This window comes from Meles meles, chromosome X (genome assembly GCF_922984935.1).
Source record: "Meles meles chromosome X, mMelMel3.1 paternal haplotype, whole genome shotgun sequence".
NCBI lineage: Eukaryota > Metazoa > Chordata > Mammalia > Carnivora > Mustelidae > Meles > Meles meles.
Window position 1 is genome coordinate 51,299,467 of NC_060087.1, and position 25,716 is coordinate 51,325,182.

At 39.9% G+C, this 25,716-nt stretch overlaps 1 protein-coding gene across 12 annotated transcripts in view; it reads right to left on the reverse strand.

The window, feature by feature from the left end:
* ARHGEF9 (Cdc42 guanine nucleotide exchange factor 9) overlaps positions 1–25,716 on the reverse strand; it is a 240,285-nt gene that overhangs the window by 59,584 nt on the left and 154,985 nt on the right. For all 12 annotated transcript variants that reach the window (XM_045995752.1, XM_045995760.1, XM_045995751.1 and 9 more), the window contains 3 exons: positions 14,940–15,172; positions 8,401–8,530; positions 123–254 (listed from right to left, as the gene is read on the reverse strand). In XM_045995752.1, coding sequence (XP_045851708.1) covers positions 123–254; positions 8,401–8,530; positions 14,940–15,172 — 495 coding nt within the window. The remainder of the gene's footprint in view (positions 1–122; positions 255–8,400; positions 8,531–14,939; positions 15,173–25,716) is intronic.

Genomic DNA, 25,716 nt, shown 5'->3' on the forward strand with positions numbered 1-25,716 from the left:
ATCTTTTCCCACCTACTACAATGACCACTTCACTGGGAGCTGGGGATAATGGAGAAGGAGGGTCTGATGCTCCTGAGATGCCCATATTCCATCTCCCTCAAGAAAGAAGGGTTTGGGGTTACCTTCTTGCAGAGGACCATCTGGTGGTCAAACAGGAAGAAGACCCGCTGCTGGTTCCGGCCATAGGGCTGGTAGATCCAGGCCATTTCCCCAGTGTAGATCAGTTCCGAGCTCCTGTCTAGGATGTCCTCACCCTGGGAAGAACATGTGATAGTGAGAGGCAGCCAGGCAGAAGGGATGAACCTGTCACCTGCCTTGAAGCACTGAAAACTAGGCATAGACTGGGGCAAGAGGGGTACAGAAAAGGCCTAGTGGGGAAAGAGGGATAGAGAGAACTCCTGGGAATCCTTAAAAGGTTCCATGAGTGGCAAAGACCCATAATCTTGTTTACCCTTGGGCCAAATGAGCCTTACCTCTCAGGACTGTTATATTCCTTCTATGCCAGTTGCTCTCTAGCCCAATAGGCACCAAGGTTCATTCTGGTTCCATGAGGTTTCTCTCTTTCTCTCTCTCTCAATTTCCTTGTCTTTTTCTCTATTAATTTCACTTTCTGCATCAGTCCTTCATCCCAGATCTATTCTTTTAGTTTCTTTCTTATATCTGAAGAGTAACCCTAAGGAAATAATGGAAGTCTCTCTGTTTTCCAAATGAGTAAAAAAGGGGACAAGGGAGGGCAAGGAGACAATGATAGAAAGTGAAAGAGAGAATACATTCAGTCTCTTAAATTTTTTTTCTTCTGTCAATTTATTAAAATACATTGATTAAATAGGAATAGGAAATAGGAAACTTCACAACCACATTATTCATAGCCTGAAACTACTTCCCCTTCTTGCTGTATAGTCAGACAGGAAAAAAAAAAAAAAAAGTACCAACACATCTGACTTCTAGCTAATTCAGTTCTTCAATTTTACAGAGATTCCAAGGCCCCTTTTTCACAGTAACTCTGCTAGGTCAGAGGTACATGGGATATATATCAGATGCCAAGACAGATTTGGCACCTCTTCTCAAGAAGTTTACAGTCAGTGGAGGAAACCAATGCAGGTTGTACACAGAACTCATGGAACATGAGGCAAACTACACCAAAGCCCTGGGCACAGGGTGTGTTCCAGGACCTATATAAAGATAGGGATAAAAATCAGTGGTTCAGGATGCAGGAGAATTAATATTAGCATCTACGGGGTACCTGGGTGGCTCAGTCAGTTGAGGCTCTGACTCTTGATTTTGGTTCAGGTCATGATTTCAGGGCTGTGAGACTGAGCCCCAGGTCGAGCTCCATGCTAGGTGTGGATCCTGCTTGAGATTCTCTCTCCTGCTCCCTTTGACCCGCCTCCCCCTCTCTAAAAATATATATTAACACCTATATGCATCAGACTTTTACTACATACTTTCGCTCTATTTCTTCTGAGGTGTACAAGAAGCCTGGGAGGTGGTCTTACTCTCATTTTACAGTCCAAGAAATGTCAGGTGATCAGCTAAGATCACCCAGCTCATTAGCTAGATATCCATGACCCAACCCCAATTCTGTGGCTCCAGAAAGTATACTCCTTCTTGCCACTACATTAGGCTGTCTCTAGACCAGTCAGTCCCTTCCTGTCTCTCGGTCTCAGTTTTTCCAGATGTTAAATGTGGTACATGAGGATGATCTCTAAGGTCTTAGCCCTGATACTCCAAAGTTAAGATCTCATCCTTACACCCCAAATTTTCAAGTCAAGGTTAGAGATGGAGATCCCTACATTACCTCTGTAAATAATTAGGACAGCCTAGACAGGGCAGTGGGCCAAAGAGAGGGGTAGCTGGAAATGGTATTCTTTAGCATACTACTTTTTTCAGTCTAAGTGATGAGAAGGAAAAGGGCAGCTCAGTGGAAATATTTTGTAATAATATAACCTCAAAAAGAAAGCTCACAGATACTGTGACTCCAGATTCCATTTCAGGGGTTCCTTGGAACTTGAGTAAACATTCATCCTCAAAGGACCCACATACTAACACAGAACTTCTGGGAGAAGAAGTTCTCAGGGTGAGGGATTTGTGCGGGGCTTTCCTGTTACATGTATGGGAAGCTGAGAGTGGTACCTGTCTGCCACGTCCCACCCTGAGACAGGCCAGGAAGATGTGCTACAGTCCATTTTGGATATATATAAAATGAAAGAAAGCCATAAAAACAGGCTAAGCCCAAACAAAGTTGGTCAAGATGACTTTTTTTTTTTCAGGTTGACTTTCAAAGTTACAGCCACTGTACCAGCCAGGAAAGGAAAGGAAAGGAACGGAAAGGAGAAAAGGGAAAGGGAAGGAAAAGGGGAAGGGGAAGGGGAGGGAAAGGAAGGTGAAGGGAAAGGGACAGGAAGGGAAGGGGAAAGGAAAGGGAAGAGAAGGGAAGGGAAGGGAAGGGAAGTGGAAAGGGTAAGGAAGGGAAGAGTAAGTAAAGGGAAGGGGAAGGGAAGGAAGAGAGAGAGAAAGAAAGAGAGGAGAGGAGAAGAGAGGAAGAAAGAAAACACCCTTATGCTCACCAAGCTGATTGATGTCACCTTTCTGTGTGCCAGTTTCCTCATCTTCATTTTTTTTTAAATTCTAAGGTCAATTTTTATTTCTACAAAAAAGATAATCAAAAGACTATAAAAGGCATGTAAAGTATATTACTGAGTGAACTTCAAGTGGAACTTGATTCTGCAAAGACTGTGAATCTAGAGGGAGAGGGAGGGCCATCTTGTTTCTGGGCTGGCCAGCTGCTCTGAAGGAAGAGATCAGCAGACCACTGACAACCCCACACTGGTGCTGGCTATAGCCAAGTCCTGCCAATTGCAGACAATCTAAACCCTGGAAAGGGTCAAATTGTGTCTAGGGAGGATGACAGTGAGCTGCACTACATTTCCTCATCTTCAAAATGCATTCCCTACACTGATTTTCATTTTTAAAATGAGAGTAATAACAGTACCAATCTCATTTGGCTGTTGTGTAGATTATGTAAGTTAAAACATGTAAAGTGCTTAGGAAAGTACACTTCACACTGTAAGTTCTCTTGATTATCATTGTGCATTCTATATGCTATGTCACATATTCCCATTAATACTCACAAGAACCCAATGAGGAATGTATTTTTATTACCCCCAAAACCAAGATCAGAGAAATTGGAAGTAAGCTGCCCAAAGAATCCAGAATCCAGGCCAGACTCCCTCCAAAGCCACCAAAGAACAGTATAATGATAATCCTTAGTGGAACAACTAGCTACCTTGGAAGATTTATGAGGTGAGAATCTCCGAAGACTTGGGTTCTGGGCCCAGTGTTGTCACCAACTCACTCTGTACCCTTGGGGAGTAGCTTAAACACTCTCAATCTATTTTCTCAATTGAATAATGGATAATACAACAGTTCCTGCTTGTTTCACTTCACATGGCTGTTTGAGAGCAAAAATCAGATCATACAAGGGAAATGGCCCTCTCAGAGTTCAGATTTCTCCACCCCACTTGCACCATATATTTACCTTGCCTTGCCCCCAAAAGTACAATCCCTTCCCATTGTCACCTCCCCTATGTATATGCTGTTTTCTTCCATTCCTCCAGGAATTTGCATACACTGTTCCTTCTGCCTGGAACATATTTGCCCCAGTGGAAAACCAAGGCCACTCATTCATCTCAATAGCCCAATGTCTAACATCTCATTCTAGTTATAGGCCGATTATTCTGATGTGAGGCTGCAGCCTGAACAGATCTAGGGTAAGAAGGACAAGGGAAATACCCTACTTTTCATATAGTTCATTTTCAATGTTGCCTATTCACAGGATAGCAGGAAAATAACAAACCCAACCAGCTTTACACTTGATCTCCTGGTCCCAGAAGTATGCCTCATCAAACTAACTTAGCTTTTTAAATAGACGTTTTTCTGTTTCTATGATATTGGGTGTCTGTGTTTCCTCCAACGTTTTGGATTGAATTATCCAATGGTAAACTGGAACAGGTTTTTGGGTATTTCACAAGCAGGTTGTTAGGGGAGTGGTGTCACTACAATCATATACAGTCAAATTCTAAAACATGAGGTATAAATTTGAGCTCATGGTAAAAATCTTTGGTGGGGTGGAGATTAAAAGGAAGCTGCCAGGGATATGTTCCTTTTCATTTACTTTCAAGTGGATCTAGTGAGTGTGAATGGCAGCAATGTGATAGCTCAACCATCAGCATCAGAGAAATTAGAAATGTAAATTCCCCTAAAACTATAGTCTATGAGAACAGATTCTTCTCCCTGTTGCTTTCTCAAGCTGCTCTAAGGTATGGATTATTACTCTGATGTATGGGTGATACTTTTACTGATCCATTTATTTTTTAGGAGCCCTGGGCGGTGGGACAGAGCAGAGGGTACTTCATGAACTCTAGTCCTCATGGGCGGGGGGGCAGGGAGGAGGGTTGATAACTAGAGCTGAAAAAAAAATCCTGAATATTTATGGAATAAGTTGAAGCAGGTTCAGGTCTGGATATAAAACAAGGCCTCCTACTCTCTATTCAGATATTCTGATTTACTGAGTAGGTACCAATTGCCTGTATGCTGCCAACCCTCAATAATCTTTCCCAATTACTCTTCAAAGTAGATTAAGCCCTGAAGATCTCTTCCATGACTCTTCTTTTTAGTTTGACAAATAAAGCTGAAATATGTGGATGCTTTGACAGCCACCCTGTTTGTTCAAACTTCTGGGGGAAGGAAAGAAATCATTTTCTTGTTTTGCAAGGCTTGTCCACAGCAGCCCTCACCAAGCTGGTGGGACCTTTCTTTGCTTGTGCAACTGCTTGGACAAGTAGAACATACAAAAAACCTCTACCAGGGAACCAGTAAGGTTTGGCTACTTATGTCAATAGCTAGCAAGCCATGGAGTGGATATGTCTTATTGCCTTGTCGGGGTGGTTCTCCAGTACTCACTAACCTTTAGCCATACTAGGGTTTGGATATTTCCCCTCAAGGAATTCTTACTGCTTGCTTAGATATGGACCTTTACTGCAAAAACAAGTCCCTGCAGTATCACAAAGGAAAGCAACTGGGGTATGGGAAGCAGAAGGTTGAAAAGAGTATGTAGGCAGCCAAATGACAGTACAGACAAAAGGTTGATATCCAGGATCTATAAAGAACTCCTCAAACTCAACACACACAAAACAGATAATCATATCAAAAAATGGGCAGAATATATGAACAGACACTTCTCCAATGAAGACATACAAATGGCTATCAGACACATGAAAAAATGTTCATCATCACTAGCCATCAGGGAGATTCAAATTAAAACCACATTGAGATACCACCTCACACCAGTTAGAATGGCCAAAATTAGCAAGACAGGAAACAACGTGTGTTGGAGAGGATGTGGAGAAAGGGGAACCCTCTTACACTGTTGGTGGGAATGCAAGTTAGTGCAGCCACTTTGGAGAACAGTGTGGAGATTCCTCAAGAAATTAAGAATAGAGCTTCCCTATGACCCTGCAATTGTACTGCTGGGTATTTACCCCAAAGATACAGATGGAGTGAAAAGAAGAGCCATCTGTACCCCAATGTTTATTGCAGCAATGGCTACGGTCGCCAAACTGTGGAAAGAACCAAGATGCCCTTCAATGGATGAATGAATAAGGAAGATGTGGTCCATATACACAATGGAGTATTATGCCTCCATCAGAAAGGATGAATACCCAACTTTTGTAGCAACATGGACAGGACTGGAAGAGATTATGCTGAGCGAAATAAGTCAAGCAGAGAGAGTCAAGTATCATATGGTCTCACTTATTTGTGGAGCATAACAAAGAACACGGAGGACATGGGGAGATGGAGAGGAGAGGGAGTTGAAGGAAACTGGAAGGGGAGATGAACCATGAGAGACTATGGACTCTGAAAAACAACCAGAGGGTTTTGAAGGGGTGAGGGTGTGGGAGGTTGAAGAACCAGGTGGTGGGTAATAGGGAGGGCACATATTGCATGGAGCACTGGGTGTGGTGCAAAAACAATGAACAGTGTTACGCTGAAAATAAACAAATAAAAAAAAAGAGTATGTAGGCCGCAATGAAAAGAATACCACAGAGAGAAACTGCAGAACAGACTAAAATTTTAGCTTTGTGGTCTTGGTCAAGAATAGGCTTCTCAGACTTTCACCATCATTACAACGTGTGTGTGTGTGTGTGTGTGTGTGTGTGTGTGTGTATGTGTGCATGCACATGCGTGCACGTCCCTGGACAGAATTGTTGATGGGAAGAGTAGTCCCTAAAAGCCCTGGTGATTGACATTCTAGAAGCCTTGAAGTCTAGATATGACAAACATAAGACACTTTAGGCCTCCTCTCTCAAATGTACCCATCAGGATTAGATGGAGAAAAGTTTCCTTTAGAGCTAGGACATTCCACAGTGAACCTAGAGTCTGAAAAAGGAACCATAAGGAATTTTTCTTCCTACCAAATTAGATGAAGAAGGACTTCACCAAGTAGCAGGGTGTCAGGGTTATACATATGCTAACAATGGAGGCAGAGAGTAACTGTTCTCCCGTCGATCCTGGCTCAAAATTACCATTTTCTTTCCCATCCCCTACTTCTAGAAAAAAATATGGAATTCTTTCTTAGATGCTGAGTCTTTAAATCATAGTTCAGTGTTTTTGGGTTTGGTATTAGTAAGGCTCCCTGGATAGGCCAAGGAATTTCAAGCTATTGCTGGTCTTCCGTGGCTCTACCTTCAATTACTGGATGCTCAGAGCATATGGAGGAAATAGATCTCGTAGGCATAGGAAGAGGGAAAATGTGCCAGGGAATATGAAAACAACTGCTTCTAGGGACCTCTTTTTACAGAGAACCCTGCAGGAGGAGAGAAAAAGAGGCCTGATAACCAGACACAATTTCAGAGTCCCTTGGAGTTGATGGGCTTGTTAGAGGTCATTTAGTCTAGCTTTTTGCTTTTGATCAGGCAACTAGCCAAAGTAAGTCAGACACAAGGGAAGGAGAACCATGATTCCCTAATAAGTCTGGGCCAGTGTTGGTTTCCTCTTAAGAGCAAGAGTCTCTTTATATAGGTTCATTCCATTCTCTTCATCTCAAACAATCACCTTGTTTTCTACTCTTATGGCAACATTATCCTTTAAAGAAGACTAAAAAATACGCCAAATGCTCAGAACTGTGGTCTTTAACAGCCATCTATATTAAGAAGGATCAGAGGTAACAGAATAAATGAAAGATGATTTTTTTTTCTGGACTTAAGTAAAATAGCTGTTTGCAAGGCTGATGCTTAATCTTCTTAGAATGTGCTACTGCATGAAATGTTAGGGAGATACTACCTCTCAATCACAGGAAATGATACCAGAATTGAGGCAAGTGGAAAAGGGAACTGGTTCAACTTCTACACTGTGACTATGAAGCTTAAGTTTGCTCTGCCCTCTTCCTGGTAGTATGACCAGCCTTTCCCATCATGGTTATGTGAGCCTACAGACTGTCAGATTTCACAATCTGCATCTGAGAGATAAATGTAAAATGCCATGACCCCTGGTTCTCTTGGTGGGCACAAGAGATAAACACTAAATGGTGCACTCAACACACTTACCTTTGAGGCCTTATAATTCTACAGCTCTGTTTCTATTGAATAGAAACACAAAGAACCTCAACAGAGCAGTGGCATGAACAGAAGCAAAATCTCAGTTTATTTGTTCGGTTGTATATAGCTTTTGCAAGTGAGTTTCTAGGAAATAAGGCTTTAGTGACCTCATTCACTGAAGACTTTCTGAGTTCAGAGAAGTTGTGGCTGTTTCCAATGAAATAGGAGGCTGCCGGGAATTATTTTTATAAGCAAATGATAAAAAAACAAAACAAAACAGAATTTGGTCTGCCAATTCAGCAGGAATGATGACCTCGGCCTCAAGGGTGCAAGCTTGGGTAGACCTAGTAAATGTGTCAGGGAAAGGTAATCTCACCAATGGAAAAAAGATGTATGTTGGTTGGCCTGCATCAGAGAGAGAACCAACTTCATATTCTGTGTCCGGGAGTGAATTAGTACATACTACTTCTTATTCAAGTGTTCACCTGGAGGTGATAAAACTCCAGGACTGGAAAGGAGCTTAAAAGCCTATTGAGTCGATCCATTTTTTTTTTCCTGGCAACACCCAAAGAGATGAACCTTTCTTTTCTTAATGAAGTGTTGCTTCAAAGATTTTTCCAACCTTCTTAGAAAGCTACTCAATTATACAACACCTCTCATTAGTAGAAAGTTTTGCCTTGGCTCTAATCTAAATCCTTTCTGCTGCTCTTTAAATTTAATTCCTTTTCATCCATCTTTGGCTAAGATGTGATGTTCTAGCTAAGCTATTCAGACTCCCCAGTGCCCCTGTTCATGAGGATCCTACCTCCCAGTCTAGGACAGATGCCTGCCACTGGGCAATCTTGTCAATATTCTCCAAACGCCGCTTGCGCTCATTGATCTGCTGAGTCACGTTTCTCATGACAGCCAGAGCAGCTGCCACATACCTGTAGTCACTGTGAAGACACAAAAGTACAAGTTGGATGTATCAATGTGTTAGAGAACCAATGTGTTTGGTGCCAACCCTAACATCTATTCTTCTCTTCCTACTTAGTAACAGAGCCCTGATTTTCAGATGGAACCCATGCCACATTGATTAAAATATTACATTTCCTATCTCTTTACAATAATGGGTAATTATGTGATGAGTCAAGTGATATGCAAATAGAAATTCTGGGCAGAGATTTTCAGAAACCTCCTTTAAGGAAGATAGCATATGCTTCTTTAGCCCTTACTCAATTTTGATGCTTGGAATGTAGATGTGATGGTTGAAGTTCCAGCAGTTATCTTGGACCATAAGAAATAGTCCCTATTCCTAGGGAGAGATAACAGAAAGTTGGAAGGAGCCCAAGTTTTTGATGACCACTGACCTCCCACAGCAGTCATGGACTGCCGACCTGCAGACTTTTTTTTTTTTTTTTACATAAAAGGAAAATAGACCCTTATCTTTCTTATAGCTCTATTTTTGTATCCAGTCTGATATAATCAGCCAAGGATCAAGAAGGGAACCCTGTGTATTTCTAGAGAACTCTATCCAAAATCACTGTGAAATAATATTTACTCTTTTCCTCCAGTACAATATACAGATAGGATGTAGCACAGTGGCTAAGAAAAGACTCTGGATCTATACTCTTTGGGCTCAGATCCCAGTTTTGTCACTGAGTAGTGGTCTTTGGCAAGCCTCACTGACTCTCTCAATGACTCAGTTTATTCATATGTGAAATGGGAGAACTATAGGAGGGTTTGTTGAGGGTTTAATCATCCACATAAACTGTTTTACTCATGGCCTATAGTAAATGTTAGCAGTATTATTAGTACAAATGAAACATTTCTCTAGAATAGACACCACATGGGTTACCTCTCAAAACCTCTACTCCCAGAGGTGCAACTTTAGGATCAGTTTCCTGGGACTTTGGATGGCCTACTTGTTAAAGTTTATATTGTCCTGCCCAGTTTTCTCTGCTTGTCTGATCTGACTTCCAATCAAATTGCCCCTATGAAAAGCAGATTGAAAGTGAGATCACAGCCATTTGGTGAAGTTATAATAGACAGAGAGGGCAAGAGGATGAATTATGATTCAGTCTTATCTAATCTTTCCTTAGAAAAGCTAAGCATGCTTTGTGGTCATTAACCTGCTCACTGTCCCAGCACTAATTAGAAAAAAGAAAGGAGGAAAAAGACATACACAGCAATTGTCTTTTTCTTTCCTAATACATTGAAGTGTGGGGTGGTTGAATAATAAGAGGCACAGAGAAGGCAGTTCTAACTGCCAGGTCAGACACCATGTAGCACTTCCTCTTAGATGGTCTCCTGTGTTCTATGAATACCTGCCAGATCATAGTCTTCAAGTGCTACTAAATTTTATCACCTCCAGTGGTGTGATGCTCCCTGTACATCCTAACCAATTTATTCTGTCTCAAGACAACTTTGTTAAAAAAAAAAACCTTTCTTAAAGTCTTATTTATTCTGATCCATTCATCTGTTGATGGACATCTAGGTTCTTTCCATAGTCTGGCTATTCTGAGCCTTAATAAATGTTAGTGATTAACAGTTTTTCTTCTGGACCCAACTGCTGACTTATATTGAACTCATGGTTGACTAATGCTTCCTAAATCTCTTTAAATTACGCTGTCTAGGGGCACGTAGGTGGCTTGATGGGCTACGTGTCTGCATTTGGCTTAGGTCATGATCCCAGGGTCTTGGGATCAAGCCCCACATTAGGTTCCCTGTTTAGTGGGGAGTCAGCTTCTCCCTCTGCCCTTCTCCCCGCTTTCCTGCTCTCTAAAATAAACATATTTTTAAAATAGCCTGGCTAGAAGCTGCATCTCTCTAAGCCTGTCCTTGAACTTTGTCTCTGTCTTGATTTCTTAGACCAAACTGCAAAACCGCACATTTGTTCTTAAAAAAAAAAATCAATTAGTCAATATATAGTATGTCATTAGTCTTTGATGTAATGTTCAATGATTCATTAGTTGTATATAACACCCAGCGCTCATCGCATCATGTGTCCTCCTTAATGCCCATCACCCAGTTACCCCACCCCCTACCCACCTCTCTTTCTGTAACCCTCAGTTTGTTTCCCAGAGTCAAGAGTCTCTCATGGTTTTTCTCCCTCTCTGATTTCTTCCCATTCAGTTTTTCTTCCCTTCCCCTATGATCCTCTGTACTATTCCATATATTCCCCACATCCATGAAACCATATGATAATTGTCTTTCTCTGACTTATTTCATCCATGTTGATGTAAATTGTAGGTATTCATCCTTTCTGATGGTTGAGTAATAGTCCATTGTATATATGCACCACAACTTTTTTTTAAGATTTTATTTATTTATTTGACAGAGAGTAGAGGCAGGGAGAATAGCAGAGAGAGGGAGAAGCAGGCTCCCACTGAGCAGAGAGCCCAACATAGGGCTCAATCCCAGGACCCTGGGATCAGGGAAGAAGGAAGATGTTTAACTGACTAAGCCACCCAGGTACCCCTGAACCACAACTTCTTTATCCATTCATCCATTGAAGGACATCTAGGCTCCTTCTACAGTTTGGCTATTGTGGACATTGCTGCTATGAACATTGGGGTGCAGGTACCCCCTTTTTTCATTATATCTATACCTTTGGGGTAAGTACCCAGTAGTACAATTGATGGGTCATAGGTTAGTCCTATTTTTAACATCTGGAGGCACCTCCACACTATTTTCCAGAGTGGTTGTACCAGCTTGTGTTCCCATCAATAGTTTAAGAGGGTTCCCCTTTCTCCACATCCTCACAAACATTTGTTGTTTCCTGTCTTGTTAATTTTAGCTATTCTAACATTTATTCTTGTTATATTTTATCTTTTCACAGTTATTTGCTCCAGCCTATGGGCAATATATTGAGCTCTGTATGACTATCAAGGTTTCTCCCCGGCAAGGTTATCTGAGCCTACCATTTGGAAGCAGAGTAGGGTGATGATAGAAGGGGTAGGTGCAGAGTAAAAGTTGCTAACATAAGTGTCCCTATTCTTTGGGCCCATTTACTATCTCCCTGGCCCACTCCACTCTCTGATTTTAGGACACCAGGAAAATGATTTACACCACTTTGGAGAAGGTAAATCATAAAGTTACACTGTCCAATATAGTAGCCACTAGCCACATTCACTTAAAATTAAATATAGTTAAAAATTTTGTACTCCAATTGAACCAGCTACATTTCTCAGTACTCAGTAGTCATTATGGCCAGTGGTTACTACATGGTTTAGCACAGATATAAATCATTTACATTATTGTAGAGAGTTCCACTGGACAACACTGGAATGAGAATGCCTATTAACTCAGACCCCACGTACTGCTACTCAGCCATGGATTCATTATGGTCACTGTGCCATAATGTCATTTAACCTTTGTCATTTTTAGCTGACTGCCTTTCTTACAATGGTTAGAGGGGGAAGGTTGCTGTTTTTAACCTGCCCCACTAGCTTTACGAGTGAGTGAGAGAAGTGAATAGATGTGGTCTCACCTAAATCTTTCTTAAAGCCCCTAATCCTTCAGATGAGGTCTGGATCCAGTCCCTCGATAAGATCTACTGAACCAAGAATGTCTTGTTCCAGACATGCCAGCTAAACTCCTTCTGAAATAGCCCTCCTTCGTGTCAGCATAAGAAAGTTTGGAAGGCAGGGTAGAGACACATCACTCTTCGGTAAGCAAAAGCAGTTTATTACTCTCCATCCATCTAATCTCCCATAGAGGCCAATCTGACTGCTGGCATTTCAGACCTACTTGTCCAAACACCTATCTGACTAAGTCTTCAAACTGGCAGCAGCCTCTAATTGACTTCAAATCCAAGCTACTCTGATGTGCATCACAGGAGTAGTCATCTTAATACAGCTTCTTGAAACCTGCCAAAAGAGATGCCCCAAGGCCTAAGGCATAGTGCTGGGTCTGACAGGTCACCCTGAAGGAGGACATGTATTTATGTATCCTGCCAGTGCCTGAGCCACTCTCTTAGCACTCTAGAGCTTTGGGGGTAGAAAGAGAGGGGACCAGGGACCCAGAGGACAAGAAGACCTTGAGGCAGGGATTCAGATAACAAGATGAAGGACCACAGGGATATTAAATCCCAAGTAGATATCATATCTTATTGACTCCCACTAAACTCAGTAATGTCCTAGGTTGTTTTGGCTTAAGAAACTCACATAGTTTTGGGCTGTGCTTTGAAAATGGTCTTTCTGGGGCTCTTAAAAGCAACTGTATAATATATAATTTACCTATTACTATTGTCATTCTACAAGTATGATTTTTAGAGCCTACTGCTAGATTCCATAAATTAGATACTCAGAAGTATGTGACAGATGAACTGTAATACAAAAACATTTGAGAACCACTCTTTGAATATCCTGGATTTAAAATTGTTGCTCAGAAGGTTCCTCCTCTGAGATTCAGGTACAATAATGATCACTTATGGTCCATTAACACAGTATAACTGTGCAGGTAATTTAGGTTCATGACATCATGGGCTGGCAGAACTGGAAGAGGCCTTCCAGAAAGGCTAGTGCAATGGCTCATAAAATATTTTGGGTATGATAATTACCTGGAGGGATCTTTACAAAGCTAGGTTTCCAGACCACTGTCCATACTTTGTGTCCCTGCTTTGCCACACAGACTTGCCTTTTGGGCCTCAGTCTTTGTACCCATGAAATGAGGAAGTCTGACTAGAAGACCTCCTTTAAGGGCTTTTCATTTTAGGTGCCATAAGTATTGTCCATTTTTATTTTTAAAATATCCTAACTTCAGTGGAAGTTCTTCAGTGTCCTATTAGCTCTCACAAGAAACCGTATCCTTAGAAAACTTGGGACTCCATTCTAGCAATGGTCTGTATTAAGTCTTCTAAAATAACATTTGGTCACCTGAAAAATTTCATTTCTAATGAGTATGCCCACTGTCCCCCAGCTAATAAACAGACTCAGGGAGGAGGGAGCAGAGTCCTCATTTGTGAGGTCCTTTACATGCCAACACAGCATGGCAGGCAGAGGTACCAATGGTGGTATTCTCATACAAAGGGAGAGTCCAGTGTTACCACATTTGGATTCAAATCTGAAATTTGTCCAAGGCTCTGGAAACTGAAGCACATGACCATTATTTGCTAAAGAAACACCATCAACTTAAACATGAACACAGGGACTGGCCCTGAGCTTAGCATAAAGAAAACCAACTGACCCATACCTGTGGCCTTATACAACTAGGCCTGGAAGTCAGCTCCAAGGAAACCAGATAATGGAGCCAAGTGAAAGTAGAAAGTGGGTCTAATGAGAATTAGGCATAAAGCTAAAGGAAATTGGACAATAGTCTTCTTTCTTCTTGGAAGGTTTAATCAAGAAGAGAGCTGAATGAGTCAAAGATCAGGGATTTAATACTAATTAAAGGCAGGCTATAAAAAGGCCGAGGGCTCTAGGTCATAAAGTAAAGCATGTGAAAGAGTGGGGGGGGGGGTGGTTCACTCATTGATGGAAATGACTCTCAGCATATACTTTACTGGTAGGCTCATTTATTGGTAGGTCATTTCCATTCAGAGACAGATAAGCTTCTTGGTCATTTTTGGGTTGGTTTTCTTAAAAAAAAAACTACTGAAAAATTAAAAAAAAAAACTTCAGGAGAAGTCTTAAGTCTCTTTACCCCCCCCCCCCCAGTCATGCTCTGAGTCTACAGAGAAGGCACAGTGGGGGCACCTGGGTGGCTCCGTAGGTTAAGCCTCTGCCTTCGGCTCAGGTCATGATCTCAGGATCCTGAGATCGAGCCCTGCATTGGCCTGTGTGCTCAGCAGGGAGCCTGCTTCCCCCCTCTCTCTCTGCCTGCCTCTCTGCCTACTTGTGATCTGTTTCTGTCAAATAAACAAATATTTTTTTAAAGAGAGAAGGCACAGTTGGGATGAGGCAGAAGAGGGTGGAAAAGACTGTTTAATACCAGAGATATCAGCTTGAAGAAGAAATCTAAGGTCACTACAAGTTATGCAGGCTATTACTAGGATACTGAATCTATCAAACAGAGCAGAATAGATAGCTGAACAATTATTCTATCTAGATTATTTCCCTTAGCTAAACCTACGGCTGAGGACCCAGCTAAGCTCCCTAAAGGCAGGGTGTTAAGTTGTGCCATAATGATAATGCATACTGATTTTTTGTGCATTGTGATTCCCATCTTTATAAGAAACTCTCACAAGCATTCCTTTGCTTTACACATAGAATAACCTTGCGAGATAAGCAATAATATATTACCATCCCATTGTGCAGAGAAGTTAACAGAAGGAAACTCAAAAAACCTAAAGGACATATGTTCTCAATAAAGACCAACATGTAGATGAGGCTCTCCTAACCCCTGCTTCCTTTTTTCTTTTACCTATGGTCCTGAGCAGTATACTTGAGGAGCTCAGCCAGTTGTAAGGGATACTTGCAGATCTTCTGCACGGGAGTCAAAAGGAAACCATCAATAGCAATGTCGATCATCTGCTGCAAGAGGCGACAGGCCTCAAAGAAGTGCTGATAGCGGCTATCCTTCATTAGTTTGGAGAGTTCCATGCAGGCATCCAGGTGGTTGTTACAATATTCAGAGTATATCCAGAATCCATCTTGCTATGAGCACAGGGAAAATGGAGGAAAAAAAGGTTTACTGATAATTCCAAAATAAGTTTTGGAGAAATGAAAAAATAGATCCTATCCTTACCTAGGAATATTAAAATGGTAACAATGTGAATCTTTCCTAAATTGATTCATAATTTTTTATAATAAAATAAAGAAATTATTTGGGAAGTAGACAAAAAATTAAATAGGAAAAGTAAAAAAAAGTAGTAAAAAATACTAAAAAATAAGTAGGAATAGTAGTGAAATTCTATTAAAAAATGGTAATGACAGAACACTGCTCCTCACAAAAGTGAAAACACTACAGCAGTAAAATTCTGGCACTGGATTTTATTTTTTCAAGTTTTTATTTTAATTCCACTTAGTTAACATACAGTGTTAGTTCAGGTGTACAAATATAGCGATTCAACAATTCCATACATACATCACCACCCAGTACTCATCACAACAAAGGCACTTTGTAATCCCCACCGTCTATTTAACACATCCACCCACCCACCTCCTCTCTGGTGACCATCAATTTGTTCTCTATAGGTAAGAGTCTGTTTCTCGGTTTGTCTCTATTTTTTTTCCATTGCTCATTTGTTTTCTTTCTTAAATTTCACATATGAGTGAAATCACATTGTATTTGTCTTTCTCTGACTGACTTATTTTACTTAGCATTGTATCTTCCATCTCCATCTGTGTCTTTGCAAATGGCAAGATTTCATTCTTCTGTGTGTGTGTGTGTGTGTGTGTCTTACACACCACATATTCTTTACCCATTTATCGATGGACACTTGGTATGTTTCCATATCTTGGCTATTGTAAATAATGCTGTTATAAATGTAGGGGTGCATATATCCTTTTAATATTTTTGGAATTGGGGGGTAAATATCAAGTAGTGTGATTATTGGATCATAGGATAGTTCAATTTTAACTTCTTGAGAAACCTCCATACTTCTTCCACCAGAGCTGCACCAGTTTGCATTCCTACCAATAGTGCAAGAAGGTTCCTTTTTCTCTATATCCTAGCCAGCACCTTTGCTTCTTGTGTTATTTTAGCCATTCTGAAAGGGTTAAGATGGTATCTAATTGTGGTTTTGATTTTTGCTGATGATGAGTGATATTGAGCATTCTCTCATTTGTCTGTTGGTCAACTGTATTTCTTTGAAGAAATGTCTGTCATGTATTCTATCCATTTTTAAATTGGATATTTTGCCTTTTGGGGTGATGAGTTGTATAAGTTTTTTACACAATTTGGATACTAACCCTTTATCAGAAATGTCACTTGCAAATATCTTCTCCCATTCAGTAAGTTGTCTTTGACTTTTGTTGACTGTTTCCTTAGTTGTGTAGAAGCTTTTTATTTTTATATAGTTCCAATAGTTTATTTTTGCTGTGGTTTCCTTTGCCTCACAAGACACACCTAAAAAAAGTTTCTATGCTGGTATCAGGGACATTACTGCCTGTGCTCTCTTCTAGGATTTTTATGGTTTCATGTCTCACATTTAGATCTTTAATTCATATTAAATTTACTTTTGTTTATAGTGTAAGAAAGTGGTCTAGTTTCATTCTTTTGCAGGTAGTTGATCAGTTTTTTGTTGAAGAGACTGTCTTTTCCCCATTGGATTCTTTCCTGCTTTGTCAAAGGTAACTGAACATATAATTATGGGTTTATTTCTGGGTTTTCTATTCTGTTCTATTGATCGATGTGTCTATTTTAGGCTAGTACCATAAAGTTTTGATTACTAACACTTTATAATTTAATGGGAAGTCTGGAATTGTGATAACTCCAACCTTGCTTTCCTTTTTCAAAATTGCTTTGGCTATTTGAGGTATTTTGTAGCTCCATATAAATTTCAGGATTATTTGTTCTAGTTGTGTGAATAATGTTGTTATTTTCATATGGATTGCATTAAATATGTAGATTTGTTTGGGTAGTAGAGACATTTTAACAATATTCATTCTTCCAACCCATGGACATGGAATGTTTTCCCATTTATTTGTATCATCTTCAATTTCTTTCACTGGTGTTTTGTAGTTTTCAGACTACAGGTCTTTCACCTCTTTGGTTAGGTTTATTTCTAGCTATCTTATTTTTGGTGCAGTTATAAATCAGATTGTTTTCGTTATTTCTCTTAATGCCTCTTCATTATTAGTGTACAGAAATTTAACGTATTTCTGTGCATTGATTTTGCATCCTGCATCTTCACTTATATTCACTTATATTCACTTCATTTATAAGTTCTAGCAGGCTTTTGGTGGAGTCTTTCAGGTTTTCTAATTAGAATATCATGTCACCTGCAAATAGTGAAAGTTTTACTTCTTCCTTACCTATTTGGAAACCTTTTACTTCTTTTTGTTGTTTAACTGCTATAGCTAGGGCTTCCAATAATACGTTGAATAAAAGTGGTGAGAGAGGACATCCTTATTTTGTTCCTGACCTTAGGAAGAAAGGTTTCAGGTTCTTCCCAGTGAGTATGAAGTTAGCTGTGGGTTTTTTAAATACGGCTTTTATTATGTTAAAATATATTCCTTTTAAACCTACATCCTTGAAGGCTTTTATCATGATTTGATACTGTACTTTGTCAAGCACTTTTTCTGCATCTATTGAAATGATCATATGGTTTTTATCAATTGTCTTATTGTTGTGATACATCATGTTGGTTGATTTGAGAATATAGAACCATGCTTGTATCCCAGGAATAAATCCCACTTGATTGTGGTAGATGATTTTTTTAACATATTGTTGATTATTGTTTGCTAATATTTTTTGAGTATTTTTGCATGCATGCTCAGCAGGGATATTGGCCTGTAGCGTTCTCTCTCTCTCTCTCTCTCTTTCTGGTGCCTTTATCTTGTTTTAGTGTAAGGGTGATATTGGCCTCACAGAATGAATTTAGAGGTTTTCTTTATTCTTTTATTTTTTTTGGAATATTTCAAGAAGAATATATATTGACTCTTCTTAAAATGTTTGGTAGAATTCTCCTGTGAAGCCAACTGATCCTGGACTTTTGTTTGTTGGGAGGTTTTTTTTTTTTTTTAAAGATTTTATTTATTTGACAGACAGAGATTACAAGTAGGCAGAGAGGCAGGCAGAGAGAGAGGAGGAAGCAGGCTCCCTGCTGAGCAGAGAATCGGAACGTGGGGCTCCATCCCAAGACTCTGGGGTCATGACCTGAGCTGAAGGAAGAGGCTTTAACCCACTGAGCCACCCAGGCACCCCTGTTGGGAGTTTTTTTGATTACTGACTCAGTCTCCTTGCTGGTAATCAGTATGTTCAAGTTTTCTACTTCTTGCAGTTTTGGTAGATTATGTGTTCCTAGGGATTTATCCATTTGTTCTATTTGTTCTATGCTCCCTAATTTGGTGGCATACAGTTTTTCATATTTTTTTAGACATTTGTTTGTATTTCTGTGGTGTTGGTTGTTATTTTTCCTCCTTCAGTTATGATTATAATTATTTGAGCCCTCTCTGTCTCTCTCTCTCTTTGATGAGTCTGGCTAAATGATTATCAAATTTGTTGATCTTTTCAAAGAGCCAGCTCCTAGTTTCACTGATCTGTTCTATTGATTTTTTAGTTAATATATCATCTATTTTGGCTCTCATCTTTTTCATTCCCTTCCTTCTGCTGGTTTTGGATTTTATTTATTTTTTCTTCTCTAGTGATAAAGGAAAATGTTTGTGGACCCTGCTCCTGGGCTCCAAGGGAAGCTAAATTTTATAAGAATCAGACTTCATCAAACGTCAAAGTATGGGCTCTTTATATGCCTTGAGCACACATTGTGCATCTGTTTTGCAGCAAATACCAAAAAAGAAATATTTCAAACTAGAGATAGGAGTAAAAATCTCCCCAAGTTCTATTTCCATAGCTCTGAAGCTAAGTTTGTAATTTTCTGAAATGTCCTTCATCATGATGATTTGTTGACTCTTGACAAAAAACAAAACAAAAAAAAAACATATATAACCCTGTATTAAACATTTCTTTTCTGGAACACTTTCTTCCACGTTAAGACTGTTATCTTGGGCTGCTGTCCTTCTTTGGGCTTAAATAAAACTCTCTTCCTCAAAAAAAAAAAAAGATTCTTATTTGGAGGAGTCAAGATGGCGGAGAAGTAGCAGGCTGAGACTACATCAGGTAGCAGGAGATCAGCTCGATAGCTTATCTAAATATTGCAAACACCTACAAATCCAATGGGAGATTGAAGAGAAGAAGAACAGCAATTCTAGAAACAGAAAATCAACCACTTTCTGAAAGGTAGGCCTGGCGGAGAAGTGAATCTAAAACGACAGGAAGATAGACCGCGGGGGGAGGGGCCGGCTCCTGGTAAGTGGTGGAGCAACGGAGCACAAAATCAGGACTTTTAAAAGTTTGTTCCACTGAGGGACATTGCTCCAGAGGTTAAACCAGGGTGAAGACCACGCAGGGTCAGCGTGGCCCCAGGTCCTGCAGGTTCACAGAAGGATCGGGGGTGTCGGAGTGTCGCAGAGCTCACTGAGGAGTGGGGCCCCGGGCTCTCGGCTCCTCCGGGCCAGAGACTAGGAGGCCGCCATTTTCATTCCCGTCCTCCGGAACTCTACGTTAAGCTTTCAGGGAACAGGAGATCCCAAAAGCGAACCCGAGCGGATTACTTAGTCCGGCACCCGGTAAGGGTGGTGCAATTCCGCCTCAGGCAAAGACACTTGAGAGTCACTACAAAAGGCCCCTCCTCCAGATGATCAACAAAATATCCAGCCGGGACGAAGTTCATTTACCAAGGAAAGCAAGTTCAATACCTAAGACAGCAGCGGAATTTCAGAGGAGGAGAAAGCAAAGCACAGGACTCATGGCTTTCTCCCCATGATTCTTTAGTCTTGTGGTTAATTCAATTTTTTTTTCAATTTTTTGTCATTCTTTTTTCTTCTTCTGCTAAATTTTTAAAAACTTTTACCCTTTTCTAATGTTTTTTGACTAGTTTATCTAAAAAATATATTTTTTCTTTCTTTTTTATATTATTTCTTTGTTTTATTTTTTAAATTGTTTTCTTTTTTTTTCTGAACCTCTTTTTATCCCCTTTCTCTCCCCACAATTTGGGGTCTCTTCTGATGTGGTTACAGGGCATTTTTCTGGGGGGTTTGCCACCCTTTTAGTATTTTATTTGATCCATCATATCCTCTTATCTGGACAAAATGACAAGGCGGAAAAAATCACCACAAACAAAAGAACAAGAGGAAGTACTGAAGGCTAGGGACCTAATGAACACAGACATTGGTAATATGTCAGATCAAGAGTTCAGAATGATGATTCTGAAGGTTCTAGCCGGGCTCAAAAAAGGCATGGAAGATATTAGAGAAACCCTCTCTGGAGATATAAAAGCCCTTTCTGGAGAAATAAAGGAACTAAAATCTAACCAAGTTGAAATCAAAAAAGCTATTAATGAGGTGCAATCAAAAATGGAGGCTCTCAGTGCTAGGATAAATGAGGCAGAACAAAGAATTATTGATATAGAAGACGAAATGACAGAGAATAAAGAAGCCAAGCAAAAGAGGGACAAACAGCTACTGGACCAGGAGGGGAAATTCGAGAGATAAGTGACACCATAAAACGGAACAACATTAGAATAATTGGGATTCCAGAAGAAGAAGAAAGAGAGAGGGGAGCAGAAGGTCTATTGGAAAGAAATATTGGAGAGAATTTCCCTAATATGGCAAAGGGAACAAGCATCAAAATCCAAGAGGTGCAGAGAACCCCCCTCAAAGTCAACAAGAATAAGTCCATACCCATCACCTAATAGTAAAATTGACAAGTCTTAGTGACAAAGAGAAAATCCTGAAAGCAGCCTGGGAAAAGAAGACTGTAACATACAACGGTAAAAACATTAGATTGGCAGCAGACTTACCCACAGATACCTGGCAGGACAGAAAGAGCTGGCATGATATATTCAGAGCACTAAACGAGAAAAACATGCAGCCAAGAATACTCTATCCAGCTAGGCTATCATTGAAAATAGAAGGAGAGATAAAAAGCTTCCAGGACAAACAAAAACTGAAAGAATTTGCAAACACCAAACTAGCTCTACAGGAAATATTGAAAGGGGTCCTCTAAGCAAAGAGAGAGCCTAAAAGTAGTAGATCAGAAAGGTACAGAGACAATATACAGTAACAGTCAACTTACAGGCTAATAATGGCACTAAATTCATATATCTCAATAGTTACCCTAAATGTTAATGGGCTAAATGCCCTAATCAAAAGACACCGGGTAAAAGAATGGATAAAAAAACAAAACCCATCAATATGTTGCCTACAAGAAACTCATTTTAGACACGAAGACACCTCCAGATTTAAAGTGAGGGGGTGGAAAAAAATTTACCATGCTAATGGGCATCAGAAGAAAGCTGGGGTGGCAATCCTTATATCAGATCAATTAGATTTATGCCAAAGACTATAATAAGAGATGAGGAAGGACACTATATCTTACTCAAAGGGTCTGTCCAACAAGAAGATCTAACAATTTTAAATATCTATGCCCATAACGTGGGAGCAGCCAACTATATCAACCAATTAATAATAAAATCAAAGAAACACATCAATAATAATACAATAATAGGGGACTTTAACACTCCCCTCACAGAAATGGACAGATCATCCAAGCAAAAGATCAACAAGGAAATAAAGGCCTTAAATGACACACTGGACCAGATGGACATCACAGATATATACAGAACATTTCATCCCAAAGGAACAGAATACACATTCTTCTCTAGTGCACATGGAACATTCTCCAGAATAGATAACATCCTGGGTCACAAATCAGGTCTCAACTGGTATCAAAAGATTAGGATCATTCCCTGCATATTTTCAGACCACAATGCTCTGAAGCTAGAACTCAATCACAAGAGGAAAGCTGGAAAAAATCCAAATACATGGAGACCAAACAGCATCCTTCTAAAGAATGAATGGGTCAACCAGGAAATTAAAGGAGAATTGAAAAAAATCATGGAAACAAATGATAATGAAAACACAACGGTTCAAAATCTGTGGGACACAGCAAAGGCAGTCCTGAGAGGAAAATATATAGCAGTACAAGCCTTTCTCAAGAAACAAGAAAGGTCTCAAGTACACAACCTAACCCTATACCTAACGGAGCTGGAGAAAGAACAAGAAAGAAACCCTAAACGCAGCAGGAGAAGAGAAATCATAAAGATCAGAGCAGAAATCAATGAAATAGAAACAAACAAAAAAAAAACAGTAAAAAAAATCAATGAAACTAGGAGCTGGTTCTTTGAAAGAATCAATAAGATTGATAAACCCCTGGCCAGACCTATCAAAAAGAAAAGAGAAAGAACCCAAATAAATAAAATCATGAATAAAAGAGGAGAGATCACAACTAACACCAAAGAAATATTGATAATTATAAGAACATACTATGAGCAACTGTACGCCAACAAATTTGACAATCTGGAAGAAATGGATGTATTCCTAGAGACATATAAACTACCACAACTGAACCAGGAAGAAATAAAAAACCTGAACAGACCCATAACCAGTAAGGAGATTGAAACAGTCATCAAAAATCTCCAAACAAACGAGAGTCCAGGGCCAGACGGCTACCCAGGGGAATTCTACCAAACATTTAAAGAAGAACTAATTCCTATTCTCCTGAAACTGTTCCAAAAAATAGAAACGGAAGGAAAACTTCTAAACTCGTTTTATGAGGCCAGCATCACCTTGATCCCAAAACCAGACAAGGATCCCACCAAAAAAGAGAACTACAGACCAATATCCTTGATGAACACAGATGCAAAAATTCTCACCAAAATACTAGCCAATAGGATTCAACAGTACATTGAAAGGATTATTCACCACGTCCAAGTGGGATTTATTCCAGGGCTACAAGGGTGGTACAAAATCCGCAAATCAATCAATGTGATACAACACATTAATAAAAGAAAGAACAAGAACCATATGATACTCTCAATAGATGCTGAAAAAGCATTTGACAAAGTACAGCATCCCTTCCTGATCAAAACTCTTCGAAGTGTAGGGATAGAGGGCACATTCCTCAATATTATCAAAGCCATCTATGAAAAACCCACCGCAAATATCATTCTCAATGGAGAAAAACTGAAAGCTTTGCCGTGAAAGTCAGGAACACGGCAGGGATGTCCATTATCACCACTGCTATTCAACATAGTACTAGAAGTCCTAGCCTCATCAATCAGAAAACAAAAAGAAATTAAAGGCATCCAAATCGGCAAAGAAGAAGTCAAACTATCACTCTTCGCAGATGATATGATACTATATGTGGAAAACCCAAAAGACTCCACTCCAAAACTGCTAGAACTTGTACAGGAATTCAGTAAAGTGTCAGGATATAAAATCAATGCACAGAAATCAGTTGCATTTCTGTACACCAACAACAAGACAGAAGAAAGAGAAATTAAGGAGTCAATCCCATTTACAATTGCACCCAAAACTATAAGATACCTAGGAATAAACCTAACCAAAGAGGCTAAGAATCTATATGCAGAAAACTATAAAGTACTCATGAAAGAAATTGAGGAAGACACAAAGAAATGGAAAAATGTTCCATGCTCCTGGATTGGAAGAATAAATATTGTGAAAATGTCTATGCTACCTAAAGCAATCTATACATTTAATGCAATCCCTATCAAAATACCATCCATTTTTTTAAAGAAATGGAACAAATAATCCTTAAATTTATATGGAACCAGAAAAGACCTCGAATAGCAAAAGGAATATTCAAAAAGAAAGCGAAAGTTGGTGGCATCACAATTCCGGACTTCAAGCTGTATTACAAAGCTGTAATCATCAAGACAGCATGGTACTGGTACAAAAACAGACACATAGATCAATGTAACAGAATAGAGAGCCCAGAAATAGACCCTCAACTCTACAGTCAACTAATCTTTGACAAAGCAGGAAAGTGTCCAATGGAAAAAAGACAGCCTCTTCAATAAATGGCGCTGGGAAAATTGGACAGCCACATGCAGAAAAATCAACTTGGATCACTTCCTTACACCACAAACGAAAATAGACTCAAAATGGATAAAGGACCTCAATGTGAGAAAAGAATCCATCAAAATCCTTGAGAACACAGGCAGCAACCTCTTCGACCTCAGCTGCAGCAGCATCTTCCTAGAACATTGACAACGGAAAGGGAAGCAAGGTCAAAAATGAACTATTGGGATTTCATCAAGATCAAAAGCTTTTGCACAGCAAAGGAAACAGTTAACAAAACCAAAAGACAACTGACAGAATGGAAGAAGATATTTGCAAACGACATATCAGATAAAGGGCTAGTATCCAAAATCTATAAGGAACTTAGCAAACTCAACACCCAAAGAACAAACAATCCAATCAAGAAATGGGCAGAGGACATCAACAGACATTTCTGCAAAGAAGACATCCAGATGGCCAACAGACACATGAAAAAGTGCTCCACATCACGTGGCATCAGGGAAATACAAATCAAAACCACAATGAGATACCACCTCACACCAGTCAGAATGGCTGAAATTAACAAGTCAGGAAATGACAGATGCTGGCAAGGATGCAGAGAACGGGGAACCCTCCTACACTGTTGGTGGAAATGCAATCTGGTGCAACCATTCTGGAAAACAGCATGGAGGTTCCTCAAAATGTTGAAAATAGAACTACCCTATGACCCAGCAATTGCACTACTGGGTATTTACCCTAAAGATACAAACAGTGATCTGAAGGGGCATGTGTACCCGAATGGTTATAGCAGCAATATCTACAATAGCCAAACTATGGAAAGAGCCTAGATGTCCATCAACAGATGAATGGATAAAGAAGATGTGGTATATATACACAATGGAATACTATGCAGCCATCAAAAGAAATGAAATCTTGCCATTTGCGATGACGTGGATGGAACTAGAGGGTATCATGCTTAGTGAAATAAGTCAATCGGAGAAAGACAACTATCATATGATCTCCCTGATATGAGGATGTGGAGATGCAACATGGGGCGTTAGGGGGATAGGAGAAGAATAAATGAAACAAGATGGGATTGGGAGGGAGACAAACCATAAATGACTCTTAATCTCAGAAAACAAACTGGGGGTTGATGGGGGGAGGTGGGGTTGGGAGAGGGGGAGGGGGTTATGGACATTGGGGAAGGTATGTGCTATGGTGAGTGCTGTGAAGTGTGTAAACCTGGCGATTCACAGACCTGTACCCCTGGGGATAAAAATACATTATATGTTTATAAAAAAAAAAAAAAAAAGGAAAGAAAGGATGAATACCCAACTTTTGTAGCAACATGCATGGGACTGGAAGTGATTATGCTGAGTGAAATAAGTCAAGCAGAGAGAGTCAAGTATCATATGGTTTCACTTATTTGTGGAGCATAACAAATGACATGGAGGACATTGGGAGATGGAGAGGAGAAGGGAGTTGAGGGAAATTGGAAGGGGAGGCTAACCATAATAGACTATGGACTCTGAAAAACAACCTGAGGGTTTTGAAGGGTCGGGGGTGGGAGGTTGGGGGAACCAGGTGGTGGGTAATAGGGAGGGCACGTATTGCAT